The sequence below is a fragment of the Oncorhynchus nerka genome, linkage group LG16 (genome assembly GCF_034236695.1).
Source record: "Oncorhynchus nerka isolate Pitt River linkage group LG16, Oner_Uvic_2.0, whole genome shotgun sequence".
Taxonomy (NCBI): Eukaryota; Metazoa; Chordata; class Actinopteri; order Salmoniformes; family Salmonidae; genus Oncorhynchus; species Oncorhynchus nerka.
Genome location: NC_088411.1, coordinates 19054660 through 19078024, shown reverse-complemented (window position 1 = coordinate 19078024; position 23365 = coordinate 19054660). Strand labels below are relative to the sequence as shown.

The window sequence follows — 23365 nt, the reverse complement described above, 5'->3', positions numbered from 1 at the left end:
GGCGTTTCAAACTCTCGCGGGAATTTGACATCACTTCGACATAAATTGTATCCCTTCTAGCAAAGACCCGCTTCCAAGGAGGAAGAGGAAAATATTCGGCGCTTCACATTCAAGAACTTTGATAAACCTTACAACGTCACCCCCAGTTCCTAAGTATAGACGTGACTGCAGCTTGGACCGCACGATGAGAGGACACGTTTCAGTAAAAAATGGTAAAATGCAGTACAATTTGTAATCATTCTGATCCTAGCTAGTTAGTACAGACAAGCTAACGTTAGCTTTAGTAGCTATTTAGCTAACGTTATCAGTTAAGTTCACTTCCTTTTCTATTTGCTAAGTTTAGGGAACAGTGCGGGTCAAATGGCTTTTTTAAATCAGCGTATTCTCTTACCAAATAAATACAGCTAACTAGTCATGTATTGGCAATATTATACTATTGGCTGAACCAGACTGTTCCGACCTGATTTAGGCAGCAAATACATCTGAACCTCAGAGTTAGGCCGCGATCCTTTGCCAGGAGTTGCGCACGTATGCCAGATCTTACAACGCCCGTAATGGTATTTTACTTATCAGCTAACCATTGTGTTATAGCAATCTGTTGCCTGACTGCGCAGTCGATGACGTTGCATGCCACCATTGGTTGACGCATGTAATGCCTGAACAGGGAAACATACCTTTTTAAATGTTATTTATTTAACCTTGGCTATGAACGCAGGTTTAAAGTTCAAGTGAAGTGGGAAGGAGGTATTTAACACAAATAGGGAAAAATCCACCTGAACCCCCTCGAGCTGGTAATTACTACTAATTATCATTCCTGAGCTCTGACTTCTCCCACATGGTGTCCTTTGACTTCACCTATTAAGTAAATTATCTTACATTTTCAGCAGTTAAATGCAACAACAAAACATATATAAAAATCTGTTTTTGAACAGTAATTTGTTTACCAACATGATAGCAGTACTTTTAGTTTATGGTTGATGCAGCTTGTTGGTCATTAGCCAGATAGTGTTTCTCAATGAGTTCCAAGCACTTGCATTTAATAATTTTATTTAACTAGGTAAGTTAAGAACAGATTTTTATTTACAATGACTGCCTACCCCGGCCAAACCCTCACCGGGACGACACTGGGCCAATTGTGCACCACCTATGGGACTCCGAATCACTGCTTGTTGTGATACAGCCTGGTCTGTAGTGAAGCCTCCTGCACTGAGATGCAGTGCCTTAGACCGCTGCGCCACTCGGGAGCCCTGCAACCGACTGGTATTTAGGACTTCCCACTTGGTTATGAACAGCAGTATTAATCTTTATTTTTGTTAGTTATTTCCCTTTAGAAATGCATGTAATAGGCCTCTGATTAGATTTGCAGAACAATTTTCTGGAAATGTTGCAAAAATGCAACTTTGGGCTTTAATGGTAGGAAAAATGTGTGTTAAGAACCTGAAATACTATTAAAATCACATACAAATGGATCCAAAGCATTTACATGTGATGGAAATGGTAATGGTATTTATATCTGAAATCAAGTCACATTTGGTCTGATAGTCAAATTGATCAACTTGACCAATCCCAATTTTTGTATTCTAATAAAAAAAAAAAATCTAATGAGAAACTAATTTGTATTTTGCAATCAAAAACATATTTTTTGAAAGGATCAACTATTTTGTGAATTTTCTATTTATGGAGGACACCTAACTTACATCTAGTAATATTTGGGTTGTCTTTTCTGGCTTAATTTGGAGAGAACCTTCGATCTTACCACCTCAACATGAAAGTGGTGAAGTTAGGTTTTGTCAATGGCAGTACTCTGAGCTCATAAGCCACTCATTTTGTTTAAAAAATATATACTTATGTTCTTTTGTGTATGTAGCGGGGGCATCAACGTTGCTGTAAGTGTTTGCTTGTCCATATTTGTAGAATTTGGAAGCGAAACAATCTAACTTGCCTATAAATATATGAATGTGGCCCTGTCTGTTTTACATCCCTTTAATACCAATGTTGTGTTTTTGCAACACCTACAAACTACCTCTAGCTTAGAATGTTTGTTCTTCAATTTATATTTTTCTATATAATCATTACATCTTCAAGAAGAAAGGAAACATATTTAACATGTACTTGGCATGGATGTTCAACAACCTATGCTTGTATAGGGGACCAGTGATGTCAGATGAGTGGTAGGGATGTGCATCTTTCCCTTTCAAGATGATTTGATAAGTATCTAGTAGTGATGCGCGTGCTGGAATTGATCATTCTAAGGGTTTTCTTTCATTCTTTTTAGTCTCTGACATTAGTGAGTAAGCGTTAGGGCTTATCTGTAAGCGCCAAATAGCCTACAAGCCAAATGCTTTTGGGAATGGGCATAAAAAGTTAGTCGATCCTCAGAGGCTAAAAGGACATGTCAGCGTTTCTTTCAATAAGAGAAAAGCTGCGAAGTAGAGAATAGAAAGACTAGATGGCCAGAAATGTAATGTTTGGGAAAGATTTGGTGAAGTGGTAGAGGATGATAGCAGTGCTGGTTATGTGTAATTGTGAGGCACTATACAAATTCAACTGAAGTCTTATGACGGTGAACTGCAGTCAGGTCAAGACCCTGGTGAGGATGCAAATGAGCTTCCCTGAGACGGTTTCTGACAGTTTGTGCAGAAATTCTTCAGTTCTGCAAACCCACAGCTGTACAGGTGGCTGATTTTGGATTATCCCACAGGTGAAGAAGGCGGATGTGGAGGTTCTGGGCTGGCGTTGTCTGCAGTTGTGAGGCCAGCTGGAGGTACTGCCAAATTCTGTAAGACGATGTCGGAGGTGGCTTATGGTAGAGAAATTAACATGACATTTTCTGGCAATGGCTCTGGTGGACATTCCTGCAGTCAGCATGCCAATTGCACGCTCCCTCAAAACATGAGACGTCTGTGGTGTTGTGACAAAACTGCACATTTTAGTGGCCTTTTATTGTCCCCAGCACAAGGTGCACCTGTGTAATGATCATGCTGTTTAATCAGCTTTATATGGCACTTCTGTCAGGTGGATGGATTATCTTGGCAAAGGAGAAATGCTCACTAACAGGGATGTAAAACAAGTTTGTGCACTACATTTGAGAAATAACCTTTGCATGGAAAATGTCTGGGCTATTTTATTTCGGCTCATGAAACATGGGACCAACGCTTGGTACCATGCGTTTTTATATTTTTGTTCAGTGTACATTTTCACTGGAACAGGAGTGGAGTGTTCTTTCCGCATATTGAGAGAATGCGAATTAGCAGTCGGTACCTCTACCGACGGTCCCTATCTTTATCAGCGTTGAACTTAATATGATAAGCTGATATTTAATATTTCAGAAACATGTTGGGTCATTTTCACAGATTTCTATTTCCTTACAACGGGTCAAACTGATGTCATTTTGGAAATACTTTTTATTTTTTGTATTGCGTTCTCTCCCGGGGCGCCTAAACATCTTTGCTCTGCGAAAGAAGCTGAGATGACATCTTTACCGACGTCAACTAGATTGACACATTCGTTCTATAGATTTATATAGAAGAGAAGCTGCATGTATCTAATTATAGACAGTTGACTAACAAATTGAGAGCTTGGAACAGAGGTTCTATCTACAAAAAGATGATTGAGATAATTGGCTTTCATGTTCTGAACTCTGTTTTCAGCAATTTGTCTTATTTTTTTGAATGTATTAACATGACTTGGGGGTAGCCTTGTTTTGTTCAATGGTCTGTCAATAACTAAATTGTTGAAATTATAAGCAGAAATGTATCTAAATTAGGCAAAAGAAAAATCACTGATTGTTCCAGCTCTGGCTGTAGCCTACAGCGCATTTCCTATATTTGTGGGTTAGGGTTTGGTGGGGGCCTCAGTTTTTCACTTACTTATATAGATGGGCTATTAGCAATTGGGTGTGGGTTAACAAAAAGCTGATTCGTGCATTGAACCACATCGATTTGTTCTAACATTTGTTGCATGAACACATTCATTTTCCATTTATAGTTTTACAATCTGCTACTGGTGGAGCTCATGAGCTGGGCGTTTTTATATATTTTTTTCATTGGATAACGATAATCATCACGATATTAATCAAATGTTTAAAAGGTAACCCCTTAAGTCATGAGCAAGAAAAAAATACAAATAGTGCAATTCAATATGCATTAAAACTGTTAAACTAATGGCACATCACAGTTTGTTGGGGTAGTTGTCTTACAAGCAAAAATGAGTCTGTCTACTGTCTCTAGCTTTAATGATAATTATCACAATTTTAATGAAATGTTTAAAAGGTTAATTTCTGCTAAAGACTACAGCCTGCCTGAATAAACCGAAGGCTTTCATGTTTCTTATTCATTGTCAGAAGTAGAACTCACAAATAACATTGACTCCACTTTTTTTTTAAAGCTATAAAGCCTTACAAGTTATGAACAATAAATAAAATAATAGTGCAAGTCAATATGCATTATAACTAATGGCACATCACAGCTGAAGTTGGGGTAGTTCTCTTACAAGCAAGAAAGACGTCTGTCTACGGTCTCTGGCTTTAAAGCTCTTTAAAGTTTGTTTTGGTGGATCTTCCAACAGTCCAGTGGATTGGTTTCGCGGTCAGCATCAGTAGACTGAAGGTAGCAGCTGAGTTTTCAGTAAGATCTTTGGTGGTGTAGCATGGCTTTTGGAAAAAATCTGCCCGGTGACTCTTTTTAGCTGGCAGTTGAGGTGAAGCAGCAGCAACGTCTCAGCAACGTATGTGGCTCACCTTCTCTTTGATGTAATGTGTTTTAAACCGAGGGTCGACCAACGAGCCTTTGTCCAGGAGGTCATCTGTGGCTAGATCATCATATTTCTCTTGCAGATAGTCCATGACCAACGTTTTGATGGTTTGGGTGAGCTCTGTTTCACCATCATCAGGTTTGACTGAGTCCCCAGGAGGCGAGAGCGTCAATGAGCTCCTCCTGCTATAGCTTCACCCGTGTGGTTGTCAGGAAAGTGTGATGTTTGAAGGCATTTATTTCGAAGATTCCACTCTTTGTCAATATAGTGTATAGTAAGGATAATATAAGGCTCTGATGTGCAACTAGACCACAGATTGGTAGTAGTAGCAAAATACGTCACCTGTCTTGAGCTTTTCCTTAACTTTCTCTACACTATTTGAGTTTAGGCAGTGCAGTGTGAGGGAAATGTTTGCGGCCAGGGAGCATGTACCCGGGGTCAATTATGATGAACCTCTTGAAACCTTTGACTGCTAATTGGTAGCATGTCCTTAAGCAATGCAATGCATAATAGCATTTGTGATGTCTTTTCGATGTTTGCTCGTAAGGCATAAACGCTGTCAGCGTTGACTGCTTCGGGGGAACATCCCTAGATTGGCTGGTGCATGGTTTTATCAATACCGTGGCTCAAACTTTCTGCATGTTGTGAAGAGTGATTTTGCTTCAGATTGTGAAAAAGGTTTGTTGTATTACCAGACTTGGTAGCCACCTGTCTACGGCACAATTTGCACCCAACATTGCTCTGCTCTTTGTCGGACTTCAAAAAGCCAAACCACTTCCAAATAACTGAAACAGTTTAACCCTTTTTATCAATTTCTTTGTTGGAAGCTGCTCCTTCTCCATGGCTCAGTGCCGCTGTTTTTGCCTACATCATTCATTTTTCGTGCTTAAGTGGCTACTCCATCACTCAAGGTGCTAAGTGGTTTATAGTGGGCGTATACCTTTCCACGTGCATGTTGTCACTTCTCTGCACGTTCCTGCTGCTTCAGAGGTGAAATGGACTGCTGTACCTAATTATTCTATGTCAACATTATCAAATTAATATTAATGTTTTTATATTGTTATTGAGGGAAGTAATTCCCTCTAATTATTGATTTATCTCCCAGCCCTACTTCTGCGTGTGTAAATGGTGTACGCTCAGTGGCAAATTTAACCTCTGGGATATGTGGGACACTTGCGTCCCATCCCACCTGGCCAAAAGCCTGGGAAAATGCAGAGCGCCAAATTCAAATAAATTACTATAAAAATTAAACTTTCATTAAATCACACATGCAAGATAGCAAATTAAAGCTACACTTATTGTGAATCCAGCCAACATGTCAGATTTCAAAAAGGCTTTTCAGCGAAAGCAAACAATGCTATTATCTGAGGATAGCACTGGATTCCCAATGAAAACCCATTGAAAAGTGTGACCTCAATAAACAAAACAAAAATCTGAATGGTTTGTCCTCTGGTTTTTTTCTGCTAAATTTTTTCTGCTAAATAAGTTCTCAGACATGATTCAAACAGTTTTAGAAACTTCAGAGTGTTTTCTATCCAAATCTACTAATATGCATATCTTATATTCTGGGGATGGGTAGCAGGCAGTTGAATTTGGGCATGCATTTCATCCGGATGTGAAAATACTGCCCCCTGTCACCAAAAAGTTTAAAAATATATATATTTTAAAAAATTTGTTAACTTCTATTAGATACACCACCCCGTTCACGAAAATGGTTAGTTCCTATAGACAGCGAGTCATTTATAAAGCATGCAGACAGAGGCATTCAGTGACTGTTCGGTGGAATGTTAGAATGGGCTAAATGAATGACCTAGGCATACTATGTAGGCAGTTTATCGGAGCCGTAAAGGAGATTAGGCATCTACCACTCCACTACCACTGTCAGATTAGGGGGGCAATATAGCCTTTTTTTTTTTTTTGTCCCCTTCACTTTGGTTCTGAAATCACCATCACCCACTAATTGACTTGGCACTTTTGCAGATATTTATCCTATACAAATTAGCTATGATATAGCTCATGCCTATACACGGAGTGTACAAAACGTTAGGGACACCATCCTAATATTGAGTTGCACCCCCATTTGCCCACAAAACGGCCTCAATTGGGGGTGGCAGGTAACCTACTGGTTAGAGCGTTGGGCCAGTAACTGAAAGGTTGCTAGATTGAATCGCCGAGCTAACAAGGTAAAAATCTCTCTGTCTGCCGCTGAACAAGGCAGTTAACCCACTGTTCCTAGGCCGTCATTGTAAATAGGAATTAGCTCTTAACTGACTTGGCTAGTTAAATAAATAAATTGTTGGCATGGATTCTACAAGGTGTCTAGTGTTACATAGGGATGCTAGTACCTGTTGACTATATGCTTTCCACAGTTGTCAAGTTGGCTGGATGCCTTTTGGGTCGTGGACCATTCTTCATACACAGGAAACTGAGTGTGGAAAGGCCCCGCAGCATTGCAGTTCTTGACGCACTTAAACCGGTGCGCATGGCACCTGCTACCATACTTAACTCTGAACATGTACACCGTTTAGGACTGTGATATGAGCACCCAATCATTGCCAATGTTTTTTTATTTATTTTTAAATAACTGGTTAAAAGCCTGGGTAAAAGACACACTGGCATGAATGATCAGTTCCTGAAAGAAGTTGCAGAACGGTGCAAAGTTCTGCACCCACTCTTCAAGGAGAATAGATTAATAGGGAAATGTGTAGCTCTCATAGTCTGTATATTGATAACATAATGTTCACACACCCATACTACTCCATGGCTATTCTAAATATTTAAGTTCCCATGGAGTTGAACAATGGAACACCCAATACTATCCATGGAAGGGATTGTAATAAAAATGGGGAAAACAAAATACAACAATTAATAAAGAAATAAGCTACAACTACACCATTCAAGGACTGTTGTAACATAATTAGTATTTGACTTATCTATTTATAAAATATTATAAATATTAAGATTTCATTAGAAGAAAGGATAATTAACTAAATAATACATCAAGTATAAGGAACTGGAAAAAAAGTACTCAATCAACATGGTAGTGATAAGAACACTGCAAACAGAGGGCATAAAAAGCACAGTATGTGCAGGTGTATTGTGATGGAAGGTAGGGTGTGTTTTTGCGTTTGGAAAAGTGTGGAGTTAAGTGAGTGAAAAAGGAAAATGGTTGCGAATACCAGAGCTGTCACTAGAGTCGCTAGTGCGCGATGGGACAAGAACATCCCTGCCGGCCAAACCCTCCCCTAACCCGGACGATGCTGAGCCATTTGTGCGCCCCCCCATGGGTCTCCCTGTCGCGACCAGCTGCGTCAGAGCCTGGACTCGAGCCCAGAATCTCTAGTGGCACAGCTAGCACTACAATGCAGTCAGTGCCTTAGACCACTGCGCCACTCGGGAGGCCCGACCCCAAAGCAACTCTAAAGTATAATACATCCTGTGTGATTTCAACAGATTTGTTAAATTAACATTTGTCTTTGGATAATTTCTATCTAACATTCCAACCTCTGTTAGCATGATCTATTAAATGATGGCGTTATACTATTTGTATTAATTTACACCACTGTCAACGACAGACTTTTATTTTGAAGTCTAATTGCAAAGTCCACTATTGTGGCTAGCTTCACAGATGGGTCCGACCACCATTAATCAAATAAGAACAGTCTTATGAATTTGGGTTATTTTAGATGACACCTAGCTATATAGTTAGCTAGCTAACTATATAGCTACTGAAACAGATGTCGTTTTGCTATGTTTTTGGGGAAGAACATTGTTTGCATCCATGAGCTAGCTAGTTTTTATTTTATGACCAGCATTGTATATGTGGATATATTGAAGCAACATCTCAAGACATCAGTCAGTAAGTTAAAGCTCGGTTGCAAATGGGTCTTCCAAGTGGATAATGACCCCAAGCATACTTCCAAAGGTGTGGTAAAATCCAACAAATTCAAGGTATTGGAGTGGCCATCAAAGCCCTGACCTCAATCCCATAAATTTGTGTGCAGAACTGAAAAAGTGTGTGCGAGCAAGGAGGCCTACAAACCTGACTCCGTTACACCAGCTTTGTTAGGAGGAATGGGCCACAATTCACCCTATTTATTGTGGGAAGCTTGTGGAAGGCTACCTGAAATGTTTGACCCAAGTTAAACAATTTTAAAGGCAGTACGACCAAATAATAATTGAGTGTATGTAAACTTCTGACTCACTGGGAAGGAGATGAAAAAATTAAAAGCTGAAATCATTCTCTTCTATTATTCTGACATTTCACATTCTTAAAATTAAGTTTTGATCCTAACTGAACTAAGACGGGGATTTTTACTTGGATTAAATTTCAGGAATTGTGAAACTGATTTGAAATGTATTTGACTAAGGTGTATGTAAACTTCCGACTTCACTGTATCTAGGCAAGTCAGTTATGAACAAATTCTTATTTACAATGATTGCCTACCCCGGCCAAACCCGGACAACGCTGGGTCAATTGTGCGCCACCCTATGGGACTCTCAATCACGGCCGGATGTGATACCGCCTGGATTCGAACCAAGGACTCTAGTGATGCCTCTTGCACTGAGATGCAGTGCCTTAGACCGCTGTGTGTGTGAACTATTTAACTGTACTAGAATGCTTAAATGGCCGCATTATAAAAATCAGTATTGTTTTTTTTGGCAAGGAAAGTATCGGCCAAAAATGTATTATCGGTGCATCACTAGTATATATATAAAAAAAAATACAAATCGCTGTGAGGGTGTTGGAAATGCTTTTGGCGGCACTGTGCTCTTTTCAAAGGATGTGTCCCATATGTATGTTTACAGGAAACGCATTCAACCATTTTAGATGTGGGAAAAAGACTGGGGGAGGTGCAAAATATACTTCTCCCATGGGCAAAAAAAATCTAAAGGATTGACTATTAGCAATTTTGATCTGAGTGTGCAAATTGTCCAAACAGATCTGCAAAGTAGATGGATGATTTTAAGTATGTTATTGAACCATGAACAGATATGGCTCATTAATAGTGGATGATATTGCCACTTCTTTTTGCCTTATGTTCAATCGAAGCCTACAATAAAGTGTGTGCCCTCAGGCCTGGGGGGGAAGCTATAGTCATTCTGCTACCAAAGAATAGTAAAGCCCCCTTTACTGACTCGAATAGCTGACCAATCAGCCTGTTACCAACCCTTTGTAAACTTCTGGAAAAAATGGTGTTTGACCAGATACAATGCTATTTCATAGTAAAGAAATTAAGACTTTCAGCAGGCGTATAGGGGAGAACACTCGACAAGCACAGCACTTACAAAAATGACTGATTGGCTGAGAGAAATTGATAAAATGATTGGGGGGGGGGGGGGGCTGTTTTGTTAGACTTCAGTGCAGCTTTTGACATTTTTGATCATAGTCTGCTGCTGGAAAAATGTATGTGTTGTGGCTTTACACCCCCTGCTATAAATAGTTACTTGTCTAACAGAACACAGAGGTTGTTCTTTAATGGAGTCCTCTACAACATAATCCAGGTAGAATCAGGAATTCCCCAGGGTAGCTGTTTAACTCTAACGACATGCCACTGGCTTTGAGTAAGGCCAGTGTGTCTATGTATGCGGATGACTCAACACTATACACGTCAGCTACTACAGCGACTGAAATGACTGCAACACTTAACAAAGAGCTGCAGTTATTTTCGAAATTTGTTGCAAGGAATAACAATTTTTTCCATTAACCTAGAAATACTGCCAAAAATAATTTACTGAAACTTGTTACAAATGTAGTCGCCCATGGTTCACCAAATGTATTTTGAGGCAAAGTACTTAAAGCACATTTTTTTTTCCATATGTCCCCATCCACTAACTGAAGATAATTGTAATTATAAAGATCTAGTCCATTTGAAAAAAATGGAGGCCTCTTACAAATTTGAGCAAAGTGCATAGAATTAAAAGCTATTGTTGGATATTATTAATCCTAATCAGTCAGTTTTTTGCATGGATGATACATGGGATAGTACTGGAAACAATTAGAACACTGAAATCTAGGAAACCTGGCTTTCTATTCATAGCTGACTTTTGAAAAGACTTGATAAAGTATGACTGGAATTTACTTATAAATGTCTGGAATATTTCAATTTAGGTGCATCTCTTATGAAATGGGTTAAAGTTATGCATTTTGTATTTATTATGGATCCCGATCAGCTACTCTTCCTGGGGTCCAGCAAAATTTTAAGGCAGTTTATACAAATTTAAAACATTACAATACATTCAGATTTCACAACACACCGTGTGCCCTCAGGCCCCAACTCCACCACTACCACATATCTACATTACTAAATCTGTGTGTGTGCCAATGTTTGTTACAACACCCCCCCCCCCCCCCCGGTTGATTGGTTGGTTATTTGAGCCAGTAAAGGGGGCTTTATTATTCTTGGGTAGCGGAATGACTATCTTCCCTCTAGGCCTGAGGGCACAAGCTCTCTAGTAGGAATACATTGAAGATGTGGCAAATAGGAGTGGCAATATCGTCTGCTATCATCCTCAGTAATTTTCCATCTAGATTGTCAGACCCTGGTGGCTTGTCATTCTTGATAGACAACATTTTTTTTCACCTCTTCCACACTAACTTTACGGAATTCAAAAGTACAATTCTTGTCTTTTCATAATTTGGTCCGATATACTTGGATGTGTAGTGTCAGTGTTTTTGTTGCTGGCATGTCATCCCTATGTTTGCTTATTTTGCCAATGAAAAAGTAATTAAAGTAGTTTGCAATATCAGTGGGCTTTGATGAATGAGCCATCTGATTCAATAAACGGGTGGAAGAAAAAGTAGGTGGGCGTGGGTTCCCCAGTAGCTTATGTAGGTTTGCTACTTGCTTGCTAAGAGTAGCTACTTCGCTCCGGTCGTCCTCTGCAAGGAGTTGCTACATTGAAAGGCAACGCAGGCCACATTGTCTTGGAACAAAACAAAGTAAACGCAGCTCCTGCAACGTTGGAAACGTTCCATAGTGGCCACTGTTTGAGACAGCCGAGCCAGCTGGGCTTTCACGCCTCTCCCCCTATATGGAATCTGGCAGGATCCCGGGACCGATAGCAGCGCTCACAGCAATTTAGCCCAACAGACGCAGGATTCAAAAAAGTATATAAAAACACTTCCAGCTTTTAAACCGAGGTCTTTTAGTTCAGGTTTCAGCGTTCAACAACAAACATACGTCTAGTAACCCTAGGTGTAAAATAGTAATTAATGGCTACTTTAAAGTATTAAACTGTCAAGAGGAGCAAAACAAGTTTGTTCACTATCAGCATATCTATTTAGTATGGCCATCAAAAAATTGGCAGCTGTGCCATATAAATTGCAAAATAGGAAAGAGGATAAGTTCATTAGAGTTACCAGCCTCAGAAATTGCAGCCCAAATAAATGCTTCAGAGTTCAATTAACAGACATCTCAACATTAACTGTTCAAAGGAGACTGCGTGAATCAGACCTTCATGGTCGATTTGCTGCAAAGAAACTACTACTAAAGGACACCAATAAGAAGACTTGCTTGGGCCAAGAAACATGAGCAATGGACTTAGGACCGGTGGAATTTTGTCCTTTTGGTCTGAGTCCAAATTTGAGATTTTTGGTTCCAACCGCCATATGTTTGTGTGACGCAGACTAGGTTAACGGATGATCTCTGCATGTGTGGTTCCCACCGTGAAGCATGGAGGAGGTGGTGTTATGGTGTGTGGGTGCTTTGTGGTGATGCTGTCTTGTGATTTATTTAGAATTCAAGGCACACTTAACCAGTATGGCTACCACAGCATTCTGCAGCGATATGCCATGCCATCTGGTTTGAGCTTAGTGGGACTATCATTTGTTTTTCAACAGGACAATGACCCAAAACACACTTCCAGGCCGTGTAAGGGCTATTTGACCAAGAAGTAGAGTGATGGAGTGCTGCATCAGATGACCTGGCCTCCACAATAACCTTACCTCAACCCAATTGAGATGGTTTGGGATTGGTTGGACCGAAGAGTGACGGAAAAGCAGTCAGCAAGTGCTCAGCATATGTGGGAACTCCTTCAAAACAGTTGGAAAAGCATTCCAGGTGAAGCTGGTTGAGAGAATGCCAAGAGTGTGCAAAGATGTCAAGGCAAAGGGTGGCTACTTTTGAAGAATCTCAAATAAAATAGATTTTTATTTGTGGAACACTGTTTTGGTTACTACATGATTCCATGTGTTATTTCATAGTTTGTCTTCACTATTCTACAATGTAGAAAATTGTAAAAAATAAATAAATAAAAACTTGGATGAGTAGGTGTGTCCAAACGTACGACTGTACTGTGTGTATATTATAACAAAATATATTGGGGATTGGAAATGATGCAATGACATTGATGGAAGCTACAATCTATCTGTGCTATTTAAGCTGATCTGACCCCCCCCATTTTTTGGGGGGGATTTCACCTCCCCATCTTGAAATCAAATGGAAGTTGAGCTTCTTTTCACCTCCCGCTTTGGCCATGCAGTGTGCCTTGAAAAAGTGATTCCTCGTCATGAAATTATCAACTTTACCCTGTTTATCTAAAAATGACTATATACACTTTGTGTAAAGCTAAACTTGTCGATGGTGAACCTGAACAGTCTTTTCAGCAGGTAGGATATGTCTCTGGTAAAACACAATTTTCGAAAGCACCAAGAATAGCTCCGACTAGGGAAAAATTGTTGGTCATTCAACTTGAAATTCCAAGTCAACTCTGGTATATTTCTAGAGATCGGACATTCCGACCGGAAGATTACCAACATGATTTGACCCTGTATTTTTCCCGAGTTGCCATTTGTCTTGAAAGCACCCCAAAATCTAGAAAATGACATGGGTCAGTCAACTAATAAAACCTAATATAATGCAAGCCATTGTCACATTTGAGTGCTGAAGATGCCATGCAGATGATCAGGCTGCCTGCATTGCGTTTGGCATAGTGCGCAGTTTGACTATGTTACTGATATTCCCTAGGGTTGTTCGGCATGTAAAATGATATGTAGATCACTGAGTATCAACACCGTTATATGCTGAGTCTGACACTGAAGGAAAGGATGCATGAGTTGTCACAAAATATTTCGTATTTTTGGTAGGTAGGTAGGTAGGAAACTTACGTCAGCAAAACATTTGAGTGAATTGGTGATTTGCAACGCTATAATACAATATATATATATATATATATATATATAACGTGCCATTCTAAAATGGCTGCTGTGGCTTCTGCTACCTAGCATGAGGACAAAGGCAGTTTGAAATACTGTTAGTTTTTAATCTTCTTGATGTCATTTTGGATAATGGGATAATTAGGAGTACGGCGACATCTTCCATCTCTGGATGAGGTACGTTTTCTCAGCCATATCCTGCGCCGGCTCCACACTTCCCTCATTTTGGCAGCCGTGCGTTCTGACCTGAAAGTTTTTGTATTTACTGCCTGAATCTCAGGTCAGAACGATCTGGCTAGTATTGGCTCACACATTTTCTTTTTACCACTACCACCCATTTTTGCATTGTTCAACCCTGACTAACTGAATCAATTGTAACAAAAGGCATTGCTGTCATTAACCTATTAAAACCTCTATTTCAGCTCCCCCTCTTCCTCTCCCCGCTCTGCGCCTCATGGTCCCACCACTGCGCCTGGTCTCAGCAGCCATCTGGCAAACGATCCGGCAGAGTCACGTGATGGATTATGGGGTGCTGGAGGAGTTTGTTACCATGGTCACAGATGTGGTTCCAGAGCTTCTGAATGACAGTCAGAGGGCCCAACTTATTCTGGGTCTTCGAGCACGGGTGAGAGGGAGGGACGGAACTAGTGCTCTTGTGCGGAAAGATGAGGTGAACATATTTAGTCATGCATGTCTTCCCCTCTTCATTTTCTGACTTGGATGCTCTGCTTTCAGCTGGTCCTGGAGTTGTGTCGCTCGAAGCCGTTCACAGACCTCCAGACCATTCAGCCACACCTGGACAGGATCAAGACCCTTACACCTCTCTGGGGGACACAGGTGAGCTCCTCACGGGCAGAGAATCTGCTAAAGTCTGTCGGTCATAAATATTGCTGATATGACTGATCCATTAGGTCAAACATATGCAGCATAAATGAAAAGCTATCATTTAGGATGTCCTGATTTAAGGCAACATTTATATTCTGTGTTTAAGGCTGATGCAGAGGTGGGATTATCTGAATCCAGCTTCCTGGGGCTGGTTCAAACCCTTCTGAAAGACCCAGATGAGAGGGAACATTTCTTCCAGGTCAGTGGGTATGGAATAGTTGTCAGTTCCATGTGACTGCTGTATGTTTCCACAAATGAAAAATCCCAGGAGATTATTTAATAGATGGCTAATATTCCTTTACTCATAGGAATATGAGTAAAAATATCATCCTGACCAACCTGCCTTCTAAATACCTCTGCTGTCTTCAACCAGGATCTCAGCGATCACTGCCTCATTGCCTGTGTCCGTAATGGGTCCGCGGTCAAACGACCACCCCTCATCACTGTCAAATGCTCCCTAAAACACTTCAGCGAGCAGGCCTTTCTAATTGACTTGGCCCGGGTATCCTGGAAGGATATTGACCTCATCCCGTCAGTAGAGGATGCCTGGATATTCTTTTAAAAGTGCTTTCCTCATCTTAAATAAGCATGCCCCATTCAAAAAATTTAGAACTAAGAACAGATATAGTCCTTGCTCTATAGTCCTTACTCTTGACCAGCACAAAAACATCCTGTGGCATACTGCATTAGCATCAAATAGCCACCGCGATATGCAACTTTTCTGGGAAGTTAGGAACCAATATACACAGGCAGTTAGGAAAGCAAAAACTAGTTTTTTTCAAACAAATTTGCATCCTGTAGCACAAACTCCAAAAAGTTATCGGACACTGTAAAGTCCATTGAGAATAAAAGCACCTCCTCCCAGCTTCCCACTGCACTGAGGCTAGGAAACACAGCCACCACTGATAAATCTACGATAATCGAGAATTTCAATAAGCATTTTTCTACGGCTGGCCATGGTTTCCACCTGCCTCCCCCATTTCACCTTCACCCAAATCCAGATAGCTGATGTTCTGAAAGAGCTGCAAAATCTATACCCCTACAAATCAGCTGGGCTAGACAATCTGGAACCTCTCTTTCTAAAAATTATCCGCTGCAATTGTTGCAACCCCTATTAACTAGCCTGTTCAACCTCTATTTCGTATAGTCTGAGATCCCTAAAGATTGGAAAGCTGCCGCGGTCATCCCCCTCTTCAAAGGGGGAGACACTCTTGACCCAAACTGTTAGACCTATATCCATCCTGCCCTGCCTTAAGTCTTCAAAAGCCAAGTTAACAAACAGATCACCAACCATTTCGAATCCCACCGTACCTTCTCTGCTATGCAATCTGGTTGCCGAACTGGTTATGGGTGCTGCTCAACCATGCTCCAAGGTCCTAATCGATATCATAACCACCATCGATAAGAGACAATATTGTGCAGCCGTATTCATTCACCTGACCATCGGCAGACTCAACAGCCTTGGTTTCTCAAATGACTGCCTCGCCTGGTTCACCAACTACTTCTCAGACAGAGTTCAGTGTGTCAAATCGGAGGGCCTGCTGTCCGGACCTCTGGCAGTCTCTATGGGGGTGCCACAGGGTTCAATTCTTGGGTCGACTCTTTTTTTTTCTGTATACATCAAGGATGTCGCTCTTACTGCTGGTGATTCTCTGTTCCACCTCTACGCAGACGACACCATTCTGTATACTTCTGGCCCTTCTTTGGACACTGTGTTAACTAACTTCCAGATGAGCTTGAATGCTATAACTCTCCTTCCGTAGCTTCCAACTGCTTTTAAATGCAAGTAAAACTAAATGCAAGCTCTTCAACCGATAGCTACTCGCCCGTCTAGCATCACTACACTGGATGGTTCTGACTTAGAATATGTGGACAACTACAAATACCTAGGTGTCTTGTTAGACTGTAAATTCTCCTTCCAGACTTGCATTAAGCATCTCCAATCCAAAATTGAATCTAGAATCCGCTTCCTATTTCACAACAAAGCATCCTTCACTCATGCTGCCAAACATACTGACTGTCCTGTCCAAACTGACTGTCCTACCGATCCTTGACTTTGGTGATGTCATTTACCAAATAGTCTCCAAATCTCTACTCAGACTACATCGAATTTGCTATCACAGTGCCATCCGTTTTGTCACCAAAGACCCATATACTACCCACCACTGCGACCTATGCTCTCGTTGGCTGGCCCTCGCTTCATATTCGTCGCCAAACCCACTGGCTCCAGGTCATCTATAAGTCTTTGCAAGGTAAAGCCCTGCCTTATCTCAGCTCACTGGTCACCATAGCAGCACACGCTCCAGCAGGTATATTTCACTGCTCATCCCCAAAGCCAACTTCTCCTTTGGCCACCTTTTATTTTCAGTTCTCTGCTGCCAATTGCAAAAATCACGGAAGCTGGAGACCCATATCTCCCTCACTAACTTTTAAGCGTCAGCTGTCAGTGCAGCGTACCGATCATTGCACCTGTACACAGCCAATCTGTAAAGAGCCCACCCAACTACCTCATCCCCATGTTATTTATTTTTTGCTCCTTTGCACCCCAGTATCTCTACTTGCACATCTATCACTCCAGTGTTTAATTGCTAAATTGTAATTATTTCTATGGCCTATTTATTGCCTATATATATATATATATATATATATATACTTTTCTATTGTGTTATTGACAGTACATTTGTTTATCCCATGTGTTACTCTGTTCTCTTTGCTGCACTGCTTTGCTTTATCTTGACCAGGTCGCAGTTGTAAATGAGAACTTGTTCTCAACTGGCCTACCTGGTGAAATAATAATACAATTTTAAAAACTCTGTTTTAGGATGTTTTTCCTGTAGAATTTGGTTCCAGTTATGATGCAGCCATACAGAAACTCATGTGGCAATTCCTTTCGAGACTGGAGAAGCTACTTCCTGTGTCAAACTTCCAACAGGTACTAGTAGAAATACAATTATATAGAGGAACCATGGGCTTGACACTTACGCAATTGTGAATTCTACCTATATTCCTTCTAACTCTGTATTCCTCATTGTGTCAGGCTGCCTTGCTGCTCAGCGACTCCTCCTCTCTTCTTGAGGAATGTGTTAAGTCAGTGTCTCACCCTCAGCAGCTGAAAACCCTGCTTCAGTACCACAGAGACCTTGGCCAGCTGGACAACCATGGTAGGCAATTTCACAGGACCCATATAGATGTTGGCTTTTCTTCTGTAGGGACAGAAACATTTTCACTATACAAAGTTTCTTTCATTTATCCTCTTCCCTTTCTAGATACTCTGTCTTCTTCCGATGGGGACTGCATTCTCTCAGCTCTCTGTCTCCCTCCAGTAGAAAGGGTGGTGATTGCAACTGAACAGACAGATTCAGAAACACACGTATCATCCTTGAACGTCTTTATGGATACATTCACCAAAGAGTTGGAGGTGGACTCTGCAACACTTGGAAAGTACACAGAGATGGAACCCGGGACAAATATGGATGTAATAGCAGAGGATAGGGTGGAATGTAAGAGAAAGGAAAAAGCATCCTCAGTTATTAATGACAAGGAAGAGGATAATTCAGAGTTTGCTGAGACTGAAGAGGTGGAACCAGCGTATGAAACAGTGTTGGTTTTAGGGGAAGATGGGAAGATGGCACCTTTAGTCAAAACCAATAAACTCAAAGGGCTCAAAAGAGACAGAAATGACACCAGTGGCATGCCTGATGGAAAAAAACACCGAACACCTAGCCCTCCACAAATGAAAAGCATAGACCTGTCTGATACGATCATATCGTCCATGCTTCACAAGCCCTCAGTGGAGCTACAAAGGATTGACACCGCTAACCTGACGTTGCCCTTAGAACCAGTGAGAAGAAACAGGGGTCGTAAGATGAAGACCTTGCTAGCACGAGAATTGAAGCAAACCAAAACTGAATTTTCAGAACAGAAAAAACGTGTCTGCAAGAGAGTTAAAACACCCCAAAACCCCAATATGTGCACAGTGTGTGGACGTGTCTTATCCCGCTTTTCAGACATGAATAAGCACATGCAAACCCATAAGAACGGTCGCACCTATCAGTGTCGCAATTGTCAGAAGACTTTCAAGCACTTGTACACTTTGCAAACTCACAGAAAGTCATGTCTGTTTGGAACTGGGCAACAAGAGGAGATTCCCTCTGTAGAGGGCAGTAGTGTTCCGTTTACTATGTGTGAGGCAGAATTCGCACAATCCTCAATAGACCGTAGAACATGCAAGGTGTGTGGCAAGATTGTGCATCGCATTGGATACTTGAGTACCCACATGAAGATTCACTCTACGACTCGTCACTATTCACTCGGAGAAGCGAAAGCAGTCCAGAAAGCATCACCTGAGGGAGAAGACACAGAGCCATCCAGTGGTGTTACTATTGAGGCAACACCTGAGGACAGTGACTCATCCTCCACCAGTACTCCCCAGGACCTATCTTACGACCCAGAACTCAGCCAGATCAAAAGACCAAAGTGCTCCAGCACAGCAAAGAAGTCAAACCGAAAAACCTTCCAAAAACCAAAACATATGTGCTGTATTTGTGGTAAATACGTGACTGCTGGAGCCTTTGAGTATCACATGAGAACTCACTCAGGCGAGCGCCCTTTCTCCTGCCCTCATCCTCAGTGTGGGATGAAGTTCATACACAGCGGAGGTTTGCGGGTCCATCTCAGACGCTATTGCAAGGTTCGGACAGTTGACGCTGCTGAGCTCGACAGCTTCAACATACGTTTTGAGTGTGACAAATGTGAGAAGACATTCACGATCCAATCAAAACTGAGGAAACACAAACTTATCCACGGCCCGCTCTACTGCACAGGGTGCAGGAAGGTATTGCCTGACTTAGAAACTTTAACCAGACACAAGCTTTGGCACAGGCCCGTTCAGTGCAGCATGTGTGAGGAGAGCTTCATGCTCACAAACCTCAGAACACACTATCTGGATGTCCATAAGTTCAGCGGACCGTTCGTCTGCACCCACTGTCCGAAAAGCTACAAGAAGTTCCATTCCCTCATCAAACACGAGATGGTTCACACCGGGAACCTCCCCTTACAGTGCTCCCAGTGTCCAAAGAGATTCATCTACAATTACGACCTAGTTGAACACGAGAAAAGGCACTCTGACGACAGGCCTTGTCTCTGCTGGGAGTGTGGCAAGGCCTTCTGTACCAACATTGACCTGAAACAACACATGCAGAATAGCCACGGTGAAAAATCCACAGAGTGTCGTTTCCCGTGTCGCCATTGTGGGAAACCCTTCAGGCTTAGTAATTCCCGTGCGAACCATGAGAAGACTAAGCATGGTGGGGTGCGTTACCCGTGTACGTACTGTGGCAAGCAGTTTGTTTGTGCAAATGCATTGAAAAGGCATGATCTGATTCACACGGGGGAGAGACCTTTTAAATGCAACCATAAGAGTTGTGATAAGGCTTTCAGGTCGAGAGCTGAACTGAGGATACACATGAGATACCATACTGGAGAGCGGCCGTTCAAGTGCAACGTCTGTGGAAAGGGCTTTGTTCAAGCCAATTATCTCACTACGCACTACAGGACTCATACAGGGGAGAAGCCGTATTCATGTTCCGTCTGTGACAAAAGCTTTAACTACCATGACTCCCTGAAGAGACACATGTCTACACACTCAAACGAGAAGCCTTATAAATGCTTGGACTGTGGAAAAGCTTTCGAACGTAAAACTCTGTTGAATGTACATAAACGATCATGTACATCATTATTGAAATGTTAATCCCTCCTTCCCCCCAATTGTGCTTTAATGTAAGAAGATGTACATTTGATAAGATTGTGGCCTGAGTGCATTTCCCACTTTATTTTTGTAATTTTTTGTTGTGGCCAGTCAATGTTTCCCCTTTTCAAATAACTACACTTATGCGAGAAAAGTATAAGTCAAACTAAATAAAAGTAGAATAAAATACTTGGGGTTATGGTTTTGTGTATGTATAGCACTGTTCTTTCAGTTCCTCTCCTTGTCTCAACCTGGTTAGCCATTTCACATCGGCTACTGTTGCCGAAAGGCTGGCAAATGGCGATATTGAGTTGTTTCATCTTACAGTCCAAAAGGAATCTATGCAAGTAGATTTGTAATGAAAGTATGCATACTTTCTATTTTTTTCACCTTCTCGCCATTAGATCGAGTAAATGAGGAAATCCATACCTTTGCAGCTTGAATGGAGAATGTTTTATGTACAAACCAGCCCACAGGATATGAGTGTACCGGCTGCATAAATTCTCTTTGGATGATAAGATAAAACTACTCAAAATCGCTATCTGCTGGCCTTTGGACTATAGATTGTTTTTGTGATGATGTTAGCTAAACCATGTGCGTGCTTCCATGGTGCAGAAGTCAGTGTGTTGTGATTCTGGATGGATTGCTAGCAAGAATGACAAACTGCCATGTGGGTGGGGTATTGTGTGGCTCGTTTCATCTTGTTATTGATACCATGTCTTGTTTTGACTGATTTCATATCAATGCTAATGTGGCTAAATTTAGCTAGCTAGCTAATCAACAACTGTAGTGATATGAGAGAAGTGCTTATTGTTGCAGGTGCTTTCAATAAACATTGGAGATGAAATGTAGATTACATGTCAACATTATAAGCCAACCCTGTCTGTTTTTCACAATAGTTGCTCACGAGTTGGTCTTGTTGCTAAACAACCAACCTGTCTATGGCTACATATGCGCACACATCCCTGTCTAGGTTTGTAGTAATCACATGTATGGGGTCAAATCCAATTCAAAAGTTGAACGCGCACAAAATGGGGCGTGAACAAGATGAAACCTCATTGCCCGACCATCAAGAGAGAAGAAATATGATCAAGCGAGCAGAGGTGTCCTGCGAGTTGTTAGGGTTTCATCAATTCGAATCTGGTATCAGGATAAATATGACATTGAGTCACCGATTGTATACTATGTATTTTTATTAGCTAAGCAATAAGTGGTAAATGCAATTTTCGTATATACGGGCTCTCTGTTCCACCTCGCAGGGCAAACAGAACTGACTTGTTCCTGACAAAGATATTATAAATATACTCTGACAGAGATAGTTCCTGCTTCCGAGCCGGCCTGTCCGAGTAGAGACTGGGCGTGGTTGAGACTCACCTAGCCTATCTTTGATTGTTGGCGCAGAGGCTGGTCCCAGCCCCCTAAGCGCTTCAGCGGTCTGTAGTTGTGTAGAATATACAGTTCTCAGGCACCTGGCTCCTGTTATCTAACAAAATACCGTTTGTTCTCGCAACACTACGTTCTGAATGTGCTCCCCCCAACTCATTGCACAGTCCCTGTCTTCATGTCATTCTGTATTTTTCCATCATGAGAAAGGCCCATGGCCCTGAAACTGTTAACAATGTCTCAAGTCAGCAATGTTGCATAACACATACATCCACACAAACCAACAGCAAATCATATTCAATCACATATGATATGGTAACGGGCTATAGTGCATAACACAGAACCTCACAGAGTACGCAAGCCAGTCGGGAGTGCAAATTGAACTTGAGAGCTTGCAGTGTGGCTGAGCGAGCAGAACATTGTCACAGATCAACAACAAAGTAAAATTCCATCTAAAACAATGACATGAGCACTGTCCCAATTAATTAGACTTGGTTGAAAAATGGATAATAAAAAGATTGTGGGAGCTGCACTGCTAGATTTCAGTGCACCCTTTTGATATTATTGACCATAACCTTGTTGAGAAAACGTATACTACCCTTCAAAAGTTTGGGGTCATTGAGAAATGTCCTTGTTTTTGAAAAAGTGAAGGCTATTCCATGTGAGAAATGGCCAAGAAACTGAAGATCTTGTACAACGCGGTGTACTACTCCCTTCAGAACAGCGCAAACGGTCTCTAACCAGAATAGAAAGAGGAGTGTCTAGTTTGAGAAACAGACACCTCACAAGTACTCATTAAATAGTACCCGCAAAACACCAGTCTCAACGTCAACAGTTTAGAAGTGACTCCGAGATGCTGGCCGTCATTCACAGGAGAAAAAGACGGAGAAATATCGAGGACAAAGGTCGGGATGCCTTGTAAGGATCTGGCAGCGAGTGGATAATTTTCCTTTACCATTGGTCCTAATTGTCACACCCTGATCTATTTCACCTGTCTTGTGCACTCTGTACGTTCTGGATTCTGACCTGGTTTATGAACTTCTGCCTGTCCTTGACCTGCCCTCTTGCTCGCACTTAGTTTTTCAATAAATAGAGGCTCGAACCATCTGCCTCCGGTGTCTGCATCTGTCTCTCGCTCTGTGTCGTTATACTATTAGCCAACGTGCAATAATTGGATAATAAAATAGACAAACTACAAGCACGTATATCCTACCAACGGGACATTAGCTGTAGTATCTTATGTTTCACCGAGTCATAGCTGAATGACGACATGAATAACATACAGCTGGTGGGTTATACACTGTATCGGCAGGATAGAACAAGGCGTGGCAGTCTATGTATATTTGTAAACAACAGCTGGTGCACGATATCTAAGGAAGTCTTGAGGTTTTGCTCGCCTGAGGTAGAGTATCTCATAAATTGTAGACCAAATATTTACCAGG

General features: G+C 41.4%; 1 protein-coding gene across 4 annotated transcripts; it reads left to right on the top strand.

The window, feature by feature from the left end:
• Positions 1–52: 52 nt before the first annotated feature.
• On the top strand, positions 53–21391 carry LOC115144163 (zinc finger protein 420-like). 4 transcript variants are annotated; one of them, XM_065002479.1, is made up of 8 exons: positions 53–212; positions 12596–12815; positions 14332–14534; positions 14645–14746; positions 14901–14993; positions 17616–17726; positions 17832–17955; positions 18061–21391. In XM_065002479.1, the coding sequence occupies exons 2-8, from the start codon at positions 12716–12718 to the stop codon at positions 20541–20543; spliced, it is 3216 nt and encodes a 1071-aa protein (XP_064858551.1). In that variant the 5' UTR covers positions 53–212; positions 12596–12715; the 3' UTR covers positions 20544–21391. The 4 variants fall into 4 exon arrangements, with proteins under 4 accessions (XP_064858551.1, XP_029540825.1, XP_064858550.1 ...); XM_029684965.2 differs by lacking the exon at positions 12596–12815 and adding an exon at positions 2702–2764; XM_065002478.1 differs by lacking the exon at positions 12596–12815 and adding an exon at positions 2702–2779.
• Positions 21392–23365: the final 1974 nt, after the last annotated feature.